We start from the raw sequence: 12,423 nt of genomic DNA on the forward strand, positions 1-12,423 counted from the left end.
ACAAAGGAGATACAGGAGGGAAAGGAGGAGCTGCAAGGCAAACATATGTTCAGTGTGTGACAATGGAAACTTTGGTGTAATCATGGCGTGGATGCATGTGCAACACATGCACTGTGAGGGTACAGGCATTCTGTAATCAGGGTGGTGAAGAGGCATGTTCCACAGACACTGCTGGCCCTGTAGTTCATTTTTTCCAGGACCCTTGAGTGCGTTTACGAGTGTGAGCATTTTATGCCTGATGCATATGCGTTTGATTATAATTTATATCTTGTATTCTTTTTCTTTAACTTTTTTCTTTATTTTTTTTGCCTATTCAAATCTGTAAAGCACAGAAAACCTACGTTTAAGTATTTGATTGTTTGGCATGCTGAGAGTTTAGGTAAAATGAAAGAGACAGGATCGCCTAAGCCGGTAAGCTAAGCCTTATCACACTGCCTTGCTGCAGCAGTCTAGGTGCACCGTGACTAAGAATTTTAGTCAAGCTAACTTGGCTTTTGCAGACAGGCAAGTAAGAGATGGAGATGTCACTGAAACGCTATATGGCGTTCCATAACTCCGAATCCCATTTAACACAGTCTTGTTTATTTTAAAGTAGATGTTAACCCTTTGAGAAGACCGCAGAGGGAGTATGATGTAACTGTGTGAAACAATCAACTTCTATGCAAAGTAAATCCAAACCAACTACACTCCAGTGCATCATCACTGGCAGCATACACTAGAACTGTAATGATTAGCTTCTATGGGCTTTAAAGGCTTATCATCGTTACTGTACCGTCACTGAGAAATCATTTTTTAAAGCAGCTTTAAGATAAGCAGGAGGCAACAAAGACCTGTGAGCTGCTGCTGGAGGATTGGTGTACGCCATCATGCAAAAACAATTAAAATAAATGTAGTGACACTGGCAGCCTGAGACGCTGGTGTATTGTCGGTGCAGTCAGTGTATTGTTTTGTGGTGTGTAAGTGATGAAAAACGGAAATGGAAAAAAAAATTTGCCAATCCATATTGCCAGAAAACAGAGGTAAACGAACATCAAATCTCTTCCACAGACAAATTCCTTCTTTTAACTATGAACGGCTGTCCCACTCTAGCTCAGAGTATACTGGCACTTATTCTAGACTGGGTGGCTTTTATAGTGATCTGGGGGATGCAGACCACAACTGAAAAGTAGAACCTAAAATCTGATAGGCTAACTGGGACATCACATGTTCCCGTGCTTTTCAGTTACCCCCGTTAAAAAGATTTACTGGATGTTAGGTTTATCATTAACTTATGCGTGGTTTTAGTTTGGCAAAGGAGATTAGGGATGGAATTTGGGGGGAAAAAGGATGAAATACAGACAGCAGAGTGAATGGATAAAGATTAGAGATTAGTGAAGAGATGTAATTCAGAAAGCATAGAACAGGAGGTAAAAGAGAAGTCAAAATGAAAAGCGGGCAAACAGAAAGGTTTGACTATCCAAACCTTGTCTTTCTCTCTCTACCTTTTTCCTCACACACCCAACACAGTGAACCTTTCTCTGTTCCTGCCAACCTGGTCAGACTGAAAGGTTTAACACTCTAGTTTCAGCACCATGAAAAAGTCTGGACTATTTATTCTATAAACTCAGGACATAGCAGAATAGCTTGTGGAAACATAGTCTTAGCTCTGTCTGCCAGCTATCATATCCTGTGTGCCTATAATATAATCTGTGAAAATACAAGGTCAGTTTTCAAAGATGGCCGGGTGACAGAAGCCATGGTAATTTATCATTTTCCAGTCAAACACATAGATCTCATGGTGTTTCTACTCAACAAGCCTAAATCAAATGGAGTAAAGTCACAATTTCAAACATGGTTGCGCTTATTTGGTTTCAATGGATCTTTGAGCTCAAGCTTTCCATAGATGTGTATATTGCCTTTTCTAATTAGGTGGTTATTTCTGGTCCAGCTCACATGATCTATACTTGGTAGATAGAAGGACATACAATTAGGATTTAAATCCTTGTGAAATGACTTTAATGTTTGTGACTAGATTGAAAAAACGAACAGACAAAACAATATGATACACCACAATAACATTTGAAATCAGATCTCAGGACGTCCCCACCTCAGATCATTCTGTGAACTGGCATTGTTTTACACCAGTCTATATAAACACACATGGAGTGCTGTGCATCAGTCAAAAAATACTTTTAAAAAAGAGCACAATGTCTGGCCTTAAAATCCACCTGAACTCCTGCTTGGAAATGCAGGCCCTGCAGTCGTATGAAAAGATGGGTTTGGTTACAGGCTTGTAATTGGGGACTAACACCTGGGTCAGAATTATGATTAGATGAAGATGAGAGAAACAAACCCTGAAAGCATTTGAAACTCATCTGCAGTCCCTCAGGTGAAGATGAAAAAAAAAAAAAGAAAAGAATGAAGGATAAAGAATGAATTAGTCTGAAACCCATGCGCACATGCATCCAGAAAAAAACACGATCTTGCACACACAAACCCTCACACGTACTCGTGTGTGACTTATACACAGCATCGTCTCTGCTTCTTATTTGATTTAGAGTGCTACACAGCATATAGGCACAATAAAATCAATGGCTTCAAACTAACCAGCAAGGGCTGTATCCATCCATTTGCTCTTCAACTGCTATGCCTCTTGAATCAATAGCAAGTCTCCCTCTACAATGACTTTGTTTTGGAAAAAAATAAAAATACATCTTACAACTCAGGCATATGATTGAAACAACTCACAGCGTGCGTCTGTTTGCTACCCATTTTCATGAGTAAATATGGGATTTACATCTTAAGCTAAAAAACATATGAGCAAGACAAACAATCAGAAAAGCTCTCATTTTATTATAGCAATAGAACACAGCTGAAAGACATCAATTGCTTGCTTCCTCATGCATAATTCAGTTAAAAAAGCACCCTTAAACAACCTTGAAATGTAGGGCATATTCTCCAGTCTAATACATCTGTTAAAAGTTAATGGTTGTATGCACATCTATTGTCCATTTATTATCCCTGTTACGGTCCTGCCCGCATAAAATCATAAGGGAAGCAGCAGATCTGCGGCCAGTCAATCGTACTCCAGAACTGGACGGGTATTGATGTGTGGAGCCTTAATGGAAAAGGGGGTGATGAGTGCTGTGACTTTTACCCAACTCACATTATGACTTCTCAGAAGTGCTGTCGTCCAGCCGTTAATGGATTGAAGAGGATGAGAACAGTTGCTGAAGAGGAAGCAATTAGATATGAGGGAACAGAAGAGCCTCTTCAACGTGTGTTGTTTCACTCTGTGCAAGCAGAGGTGCCAAACCTATTGATCATGCCTGTGGATGACAGTGATTAATGTCTAACAGTAGCCACTTCATGCATGTTTTTATCTATACCATCATAAAGAAGCTCTTAGCACAAATACTTGTAGAAGAGCTAGCTTGGAACCCATGAGAATACATGAGCTGTGGTGTTACGTCAGTGAATATTGTTACGCAGCTATCATATTGAATATGTCAAAGGTAATTACACTGATATCTGAATTAGTCACAAGATTCCACAAGGAAATAACTGGTGTTTGCTTTGACTACGTAGCTTTAGAAACATTTTGCCTGTGACCCTTTAAGGCCAAACAGTGCCTGTTTACACTGTCATGCTTTGGCAGATGATAGACATCTATTCAATTAATCCTTTGACCTACTAGAAAGCTTCCCAGCAACCGCACTGGTATCTTGGGCTTTACTGTATTGTCTGTTAACAGCTGAGAATACAACATAGGAATCTGAATAATGCTAACCTGTCTTGAATCTCTCCAAAGACGCTCACAAAGACTCTCTGTAATGTTAACAAAGCAAAAGTGGACTCACTCCGTTATGTTGCCTCTTTAATCAATTCAAGAAACCCTGGCAGAACCCTGGACAACTACCTGCCACTCAAAAGTATGTCTTCACACTTACATCATCCATTTGTAAAGTCCATGATTACGTGATCCTCACTGTTTGCAAAATCTCTCCCTCTTTCTTCTATGTCTCCCTTTCTTCGCCTTCCTCCCCGTTGCTCGCACTCTCTTTCAGCCGAGCTCAAAGAAAGAAGATTTTATCCCCCCGCTGACTTGAGATACATGCCTTTTCTAAGGTTACATGCAAGTTACATCACTTGCCTAAAACAAGGTTGTTGCAACGAACGATATCTAGGAGGAGCGTGGTCCCTGAGAAACGGTTCACTGTGTCACAGAGAGGACTTTTCTAACCCACTGCTCAAAGCAAGAATGCAACATTATGCCAAACCCTTATACATTTCATCATCACACACCCAGCCAGGAGGTCATTTTGTATTCAAATCACATTATGAAATGAGGACAACGTTGCCTAACTTTGATATTTTAGATCACTCGTCGAGGCTACAATGACTTCAAAGTCTATCATGAGGAGATGGAGTCAAACAAACTCCATTACATGAGCTTCACTTCATGAGCCAAAATTACCTGTACATGTGTGTGTTTGCATATGTGTATGTGAGCTCTGGTGTCAAACCACTGAAGACCCACAAAATTATCTGATAAAGGTGGCGCCACTTGAGAGTACTCACATAGACAAATGCCATTCTTCAAAAGAATGGCAATGAATTGCAGTCTTGCTGGGTGAATTTTTGAGAGCTGGCGGCTGTGACAAACTATTTACGATGTGCTGGCGCCTATTCGAGTTCAAGATTGTATTAGTCAGACAAGAGATACCATCATTATGAAGTTAAATGGAAAATGCATATACACCCTACTTGTGCCATAAACACACAGGCAACAAACACCTTTTGTGCACACGATGATATGTAGGTGGTGAAGTGAAAACCGTGAGGCGCTGAAGCTGCAGGGAGACTGTAAATTGAGCACTAATGTCCACAACATGCCAGTGTCTGTGCAGAATGGAGCCTCTGGGTGTGTTATACCTACAAACACACAGAACGCAATAATGTGCGAAGAGATGGAGTAGGTAATGGAAGAGACAAAGCGATACTGAGATGATGTGATAGTGGCTCGTGGCGACTGCCCTGTGTGCCGGGTGCAGATGTGGAGAGAGGGACCGTGGACGGACACAAGAGACAGATAACAGTTGAGAGAGTGAAAGGGCAGGTGTGTTAAAGAGCACCGCTGAGGGACAGGTGGATGATTGAGATTCAGACCGAGTCCACACAGAGTGAAGAAAAATATATCTGTATGCAAGAGGAATGCCACACACACACACACACACACACACACACACGCATACACACACAGCCAGATGGAACAGTATGCAGAGCATGTCCCGTCAAACTCCACCCGCTTGTCAAGAAGATGTATGGATGCAACGCCCTACCGCAAGCCCACACAAACACACACAGACACACAGCTGCAAAGATGCACATTGCATGCAAAACAACATAACTTTCTTTCTCTCTCACGCACACACACACACACACACACACACACACACACACACACACACACGTACACACACATCTAATTGCCATCCTCTTTAAATTTATTCCCCTCCCCAGCAGATGCGGGATGCAGAGGGGAGAAGTACAAGCATCAGTGCTCTTCCCTTCTCTCACTCCTTCTCACCATCTCATTCCTGCTCCTCTTTTCCTTCTCTCTCCTTCCTTTCTCTCCTCTCTTTCCTTTGTATATTCGCACCTCCCATCTGTGAACAAGCATTGGTGATCATACTTTGTTCCCTAAAGGTAATTCATGGCTGCTGTTTCATTTAGTCTCTCAGTCACATTGCAGTGAATGATGCAGAGACGCTGGCCACACGGTACTTTCTATTTGCAGAGAAATTAGCATACTATATTAGCAGTCAGGATCAGGCATCGTAATTTCATCATATCATTACTTTACATGTTTGTTTAACTATTCTTATAAATCAAACGTTCATGTTCATAACTAGAATGTGTAATTGCCGTGTTGGTCCCCAATGCAAAATATAGCAGGTACAGAATTTAACATAAGGCTCAAAAAATGTAAAACTGTTGTGCATTTCCTGGGCTATAGAATAATTACCTGTTGCAATATATTTGCCAAAAAAAATGTCAACGCTCCCAAAGCATTGAACTCCTATGCTTTCTTTTGCAAATTATAACATGCTCATTTGGCATTACATGAAGTCGTCACAAACGTAAGATTCCACAAGTATTGCATGTTTAAAAGCGCTTATAAAGAATGGTGATGGTGTTGTTACACCATTAAGTTGTAAATCTAAGAACTTTTAGCTTTTGGATTTTGTTGTCAGTCACAGTTGGTCGGGATTATGCATAGAAATATGTGGTGAGATGTAAATATTAATAAAGAAGTGGTTAGGGTTAAGCATAAAAACACACGGTCAAGCTTAAAAATTGGTAGATGCAAGGCTCCAGGATCACAGCACACTGCCTTAATGCCTCATTAGCTATACAAAACAATAGGCAATAAAATAAAAAATTACTTTGATAGTATCACATTTTTTTAAATGTGGGAAAAAACGCCCGTTACACGTTTTCTTGCGAGTGGGCTGTACTTCTTCCCTCTGAAATGCTAACAAGCGCTTACCCATACTTCAGATACTTTTTCTAAACTCTTAACACAGACTCACACCTACAAAACACAATTGGCCAAATGGATAATTTTCTTCTCAAAAACACATTTTGTTAAATATATAATAACTCTTCATTTCAAAATAGAACACATCTTTCTCTGCACACATTTTTTACCAAAACACTGGAAATCTGACTCAAAATGAAATTATTCTGTCAAAGAATAACACTTGTTTACACTTCACAAGGTACATGCAGTCAATCAAAATACACCAGGTTTCAAAATACTGGCTATTGTTGACATTACAAAAACTGCATAGACTTTTATGTTTCAGTTTTACAGGTATTTGCATGCAAAACATGAAATCCACCGTTTTTTCACAAAATTTCTTGGTTGGGAACTGAATGTCCACATGTAATGTTCACATTCAAAGGCATTCCAGTAAAAAGCAAATAAGTATTTTTTTTCCTTTACTGTTTACTACAGGAGGTACAGTAGAAATGCTGTTTACAATATGATAGAACAGAAAACAGTTAATTTACAGTGAACAAAAAATCCATGAAATACACAAGAGCATTCTGAACAAAAAAACAACAGCAAAAAGCCCAGATAAAAAGGGGGGGAACTAAAAAAAAAGCACAAAATTACTGATTACTGATCTCTGTGATCTTCAGGGTTAGGCCACATGTTTTCATCAACATCGCATCTGATATTATCCAAGGCGAGGCACCTGGGATAAAACCGCTTGGTATGTTGGATCCACCCTTGGCAATCATCAACTGTGATGTCCCTGCAGCCAGCATCCATGGCTTCAAGGAGGGACATCTGGTCATGTGGCTGATGGTCATAAACCTTCCACCTCCATGCAGAAAAGAACTCCTCTATGGGGTTGAGGAAAGGTGAATAGGGTGGAAGGAAGAGACGTACCAGTCTTGGGTGGACTTCAAACCATGTAGTTATTGCTTGCGAATGATGGAAAGCCACATTGTCCCAGGTGATTACAAAGGTCCTCATGTTTTCACCCTGCTGATCCTGCTCTGGAACCAGGTGCTAGTGGAGATCATTGAGGAAAGCAAGGAGGCGCTCGGTATTGTAGGGTCCAACCTGGCTTCTGTGAAGGACTAATCCTGCATTTGCAATTGCTACACACATGGTAATGTTTGCCCCTCTCTGACCGGGCACATCAACTGTGGCCCTTTTTCCAATTACATTTCGTCCACGTCTTTTGGCCAGATTGAATCCTGCCTCATCTATGTATATGAATTCATGAGGGGCCTGGTTGGCCTCCAATTCCATAACTCTCTGAAACAAAGTTTATGTAAATCTCATAACTGTATACCATACTGTACTGTAACCTATTACTGTGTAGGTTACCTATTTGCAAAGTGCAAAGCTTATAGAACTGGACATTGAATTGAATATACAGTACTATACCTGGATATATTGTCGTCGTAGCGCCTTGACTCTCTCACTGTTCCTCTCAAAGGGAACAGTGTAGAGCTGCTTCATCCGCACTCTGTTTGGACAATGTCCGAGTAATGGTTGTGAGGCTGATGCTATCGATATTGTCAAATATCTCATGGTCCTCCACAATTCTAGTTTGAACTTCATGTAGTTTTATTGCATTATTTGTAACAACCATTTCTACAATGGCAAGCTCTTGATCATTATTGAGGAGCTTTCCTCTTCCCCCAGAGGAAGGAAGACGTTGTATTCTTTAGAGCAGCAGTCCCCAACCACCGGGTCAAAGAAAAAAAATGCACCAAAATAAATAAATAAATAAATAAAATAAATCAACATATGCATTACTGTATGACCTTATTGACATGTCAAGTGGGAATAGAAATAATTATTCAGTTGTTTGTTTATTATCAGCTGAGATATATTGTTTTTGAACTGATATCACTACAGAAGCAGAGGTTTTTATACTGTATCTAAGGTTTGGAATATTGTTTTTGCTATTGTGGGATGTTGTGTGTTAACATTCTTAAATAATGCAAAAACAATCCATAATTTTGTTGGGGGGTATAGCTTGTCTGTTAAGGAAATGTGTTTGACTGGATATTGTGTGAAATGACATGAAATGTGTGAATGGTATGGCCACAAAATACCCATGCTGTGCTAATTGTGTTAAGAGTTTAGAAAAAGTATCCGAAGTATGGGTAAGCGCTTGTTAGCGATTGAAAAAAACTGTAAATGGATGCTAATTATCTTGTGCTTAGTAACCACAGGTGTAAATACTATATATACAAGTAAAGTAGGGCCTGCTCTTATGAGCCTGTTTGCACCAATACAGAGTTTAATGTTTGTTGCCCTTATTTCACTCTTTTTTCAATGGGCCAGGAGCAAAATACATTTGTAACTAGGCTTAAATGGGAAGCCTTGTACCTGATGTTATTCATTGGACATAATTTACTGACATGCCTTTATGTTAATTTTTTTAATAAAGTTTGAATTATAGTTTAATGGATTATTTGAAGATCAAGGAATCACCAGTATGGAATGCTGGGTAATGGTAACTGTGGATATACAAATAACTTAGCAAATAGCGCAAAGTAAACACTGAAGCGATAATAGCAAGCTAAGCATCATTATGCATTGAGATGAGCAGGTCCACTTTGTCCATCTTATATTGGGGCCTGACACTGACTCAATATGGTAATGTATATTTTGTATTAATTATGAATCACTTGCAAGACTGAAGATTTTTATTGAGAGAAACTTTGACTTTAGGTTAAATGTTTTTTTTGGTATCATGAGTGAGGAGAACGTTAATCGCATATTTCTCTTATTTCAGACGACACAATGCTGTGTAGCAACTCAAATATAATACAATAATTCAATGGAAAAGACTGCATGACAGATTGCAGTATGCAAAATTTGTGTTTTTCATACATACATACTTAATTTTGTCTTATACTTTGCCAGTTTTTTTGTCTGCATGACACAGAGACAGATTTTGAAAGAGTCATGGTACAATCCGAACAGATCTGCTGCTGATCAATGCTGACAGTCCTCTGCATGTCCCATCATATCTGCATTTCTCTCTCAGCGTAACATAAGGAGATTTCTCAGTCGCACACAAAGGTCTTAACACCATCTGTTCAAGCACGCAAACGTTGACGCACACACGCAGGCACTAATGCACACAAGCACAAAAATACACAAACTAAACACATGCTGCAAACACATTCGCACACACACACACATTGGACACTGAAACATATGTGGCGTATAACATTAAAAGCCCACCATGTTTTAAAAAAAAAAAAAACTGTTAAAAAATAGATTTATTGTAATGTCTGTTTTATCCATCTGTGGAAATAAAGTCTCTCTTGCAGAAAGAGAGGAAGGTAGTGTTTAAGCAACAATAAAAATGATTCACAGCGCCCGTTACGCATCCTCTCAAATCGAACACTCTCCTGCCACATATTGTTGCCACTCAAAATTGAACTATAGGGTCTTGTAAAAGAAAAGGCAGACAAAAGGAGCGGGTTACAGAAAATACAGTTACAGAAAAACAGTGAAGGAAGGGGAAGAAAAGGGTCAGGGGGAGGTAAAGGAAACAGGAGGTGAAGTGTGGCAAAGAATGAGGCAGCGAGATTTACCAATGTTATAGGCATAGTGGAATGTTTTCCAGAGCCAAGCAGGGCTCAATATGTATAGAAGCTAATGATATAATAATACTGTAGCTGTTCGGGAAAGTGGGCAGATATATAGCAGATATAAGCCTTGGAGCCATTTTTGGCTTTCTTTGCACAGATTAGTTCATTTCTAATACCATGCTGACACAAAGCAAAGCCAGCCCAAACGGGTCTGGGTATTTTCCCAGTCGAGACTCTACGCCAGCAGAGGGCTCACACAAAACTCTCATCACACATCCTGATGCCGATGACACATGGCTTTATTTTCTTAAGCTTCTCACACAGTCGTTATTTTACCTTAGTTCACATTTTTGGTGTAGTAAATCATACCTGTCTGGCTGAGCATTAATACTGCTGGAGTATCAATAGCAACGCTACCGGTTGGGACAACAACCTCATTATGGGAATGAATTTCTGTCTCTATATAGGTCTTTGCTTTGCAACATAAATGCAATTAAAAATTGCTGGTACATCCACTCAGTCTCTAAGACTACAATGAGATTCACTGACGAGACTCAGTTTGAATACTTTGCTCTTATGTGGTCACAAGCCCCATTGGAACCCACTTTGTATGTGTGTGTCCGCGGTAGAAGAATTGCACCCGTCTGCAGGAGCGAAATCAGTTTGTAACAGACAGTGTTTTATATAAATGCTTTCTTCTATTTGGAGAGAGCAGGAGGCACAGAGGGAAAGGAAGGCTTGATGGAAGGATTGATGGTTGTAGGCTAACTGGGAGTGCAGATCTTGTGTGTGAAGCATAGGAAACCAGACAGTGATGAGAAGGTTTGAAACAGATGTGGAAAACAGAGCTTGAGAAGAGCAGGGACAAGGGAAGTGAGGATGCTGAAGGAAGAGTTTGAAATCAAGAGATAACGTTAAGTGCCGATGAAAGACAGATGGGAAAATCAAATGTGAGAGGCAGAGGACAAGCACAGAAAAAGAAGAGAGCAGAGGCTAACAGTAAGAGAGGGAGGGTTCCTGGGGCGGCAGCAAAGGAGGGAACAAACTCTTCGGCCTGGTGTTTTGAAAATATCACATGACGGCTGCCATGTGTTGGAAATTACTGCCGGTTAACTGTCTTCCCCAAAACCGCTCTGAAAAAATATGTCTGCAATTTATGAAATGTGTTCCAGGGCCCTGTTAAGTAGAACCAGATTTGTAAAACAGAGAAAAAAACCTCTCCCCTTTACCCCCCTTCTCCGAAAAAAACGCTACTCCCTGGTCGTTTTACACTCTCTCTTCTTCTCCCCCACTGCCCTCTCCTTTGCCCTGCAGGAGATGATGTTTAAAAACAAGGTCTTAGTCACATCTGGTAAGCAGAGAGTCAGAGCTGTGGTTGGTGAGACCTTGGATCTATGCACATCCAGCCTTCTATAGTGTGTGTGTGTGTGTGTGTGTGTGTGTGTGTGTGTGTGTGTGTGTGTGTGTGTGTGTGTGTGTGTGTGTGTGAGTCTTTGCGTAAGGCAAAGTGACAGTGGTTGGCTAATGGCTCTGAGTGGCTGAGAGGAGAGTATGGCCGGAGGCACAGGCAGCAGAGGAATGGCCTTTGCACTCAAACACACTCACGGTACCACCATGACCCATCCCAGGTCAGTGATGCATCTTGTCTCCTTTCATCTAAACATTATATGCTTTCTCCTCGGCTCTTTCCCCTCATAATTCCTCCTTTCACTGTCTCACCCCCCTGTCGTCTGAGTCCACTTACAGACAAGAAGAAAGAAGGTAAACAATGTAAACACCTAGAATGATAGAAACACAAACCGTATAAAGACAATAACAATAGTGACATACAAAACTGTACCTGTTTTCAAACCTGTTAACATCTAAAACCTTTTAATAAAATCAGCAACAATGCAAAAAAAAAAAGGGCCAAATCAGGACGCAGAAATATTGTTTAATCAAACACTGGACTGTTAGCAATATTATTTGTATGTAGTATATTTTTATTTGAATGTTGTTTGGACTCTACTTGGGCACCTTTGCAAGATTCAAAGTTAGAAACAAAACAAACTAACAAAAAGTATTTATGTCTTTTTTGCTGCCCCTTAGTTGAACTTCTGTCCAAAACAAGCAACTTTTGCTCATGGCTCCGAGGCACCCCTCTCTTAGGGTGTGTTAGCACTTTAGTTTGGTTTTCTGGTTGGCACCAAAGCAGAAGTTTAGTCCTTTTTGGCTTCGTCATCCACACTCGCGTTTCTTAGTATCAAACAAACAGGTGCCTGACACAACGCATATGGAATCACGTGACAAAAGTCCCACCAT

General features: G+C 40.3%; 1 protein-coding gene across 6 annotated transcripts in view; it reads right to left on the reverse strand.

Annotated features, from left to right (window-relative positions):
- Positions 1 to 12,423, reverse strand: part of runx1t1 (RUNX1 partner transcriptional co-repressor 1) — a 61,323-nt gene that overhangs the window by 25,774 nt on the left and 23,126 nt on the right. The window contains exons 2-3 of one of the 6 annotated variants that reach the window (XM_075449324.1): positions 3,146 to 3,209; positions 2,587 to 2,664 (exon numbers count right to left, since the gene is read on the reverse strand). The exons of 4 other annotated variants lie outside the window; for them this stretch is intronic. In XM_075449324.1, coding sequence (XP_075305439.1) covers positions 2,587 to 2,605 — 19 coding nt within the window. In that variant the 5' untranslated portion in view covers positions 2,606 to 2,664; positions 3,146 to 3,209. The remainder of the gene's footprint in view (positions 1 to 2,586; positions 2,665 to 3,145; positions 3,210 to 12,423) is intronic. One more of the 6 variants, XM_075449327.1, reaches the window with a different exon arrangement.

The sequence above is a fragment of the Odontesthes bonariensis genome, chromosome 18, assembly GCF_027942865.1.
Source record: "Odontesthes bonariensis isolate fOdoBon6 chromosome 18, fOdoBon6.hap1, whole genome shotgun sequence".
NCBI lineage: Eukaryota > Metazoa > Chordata > Actinopteri > Atheriniformes > Atherinopsidae > Odontesthes > Odontesthes bonariensis.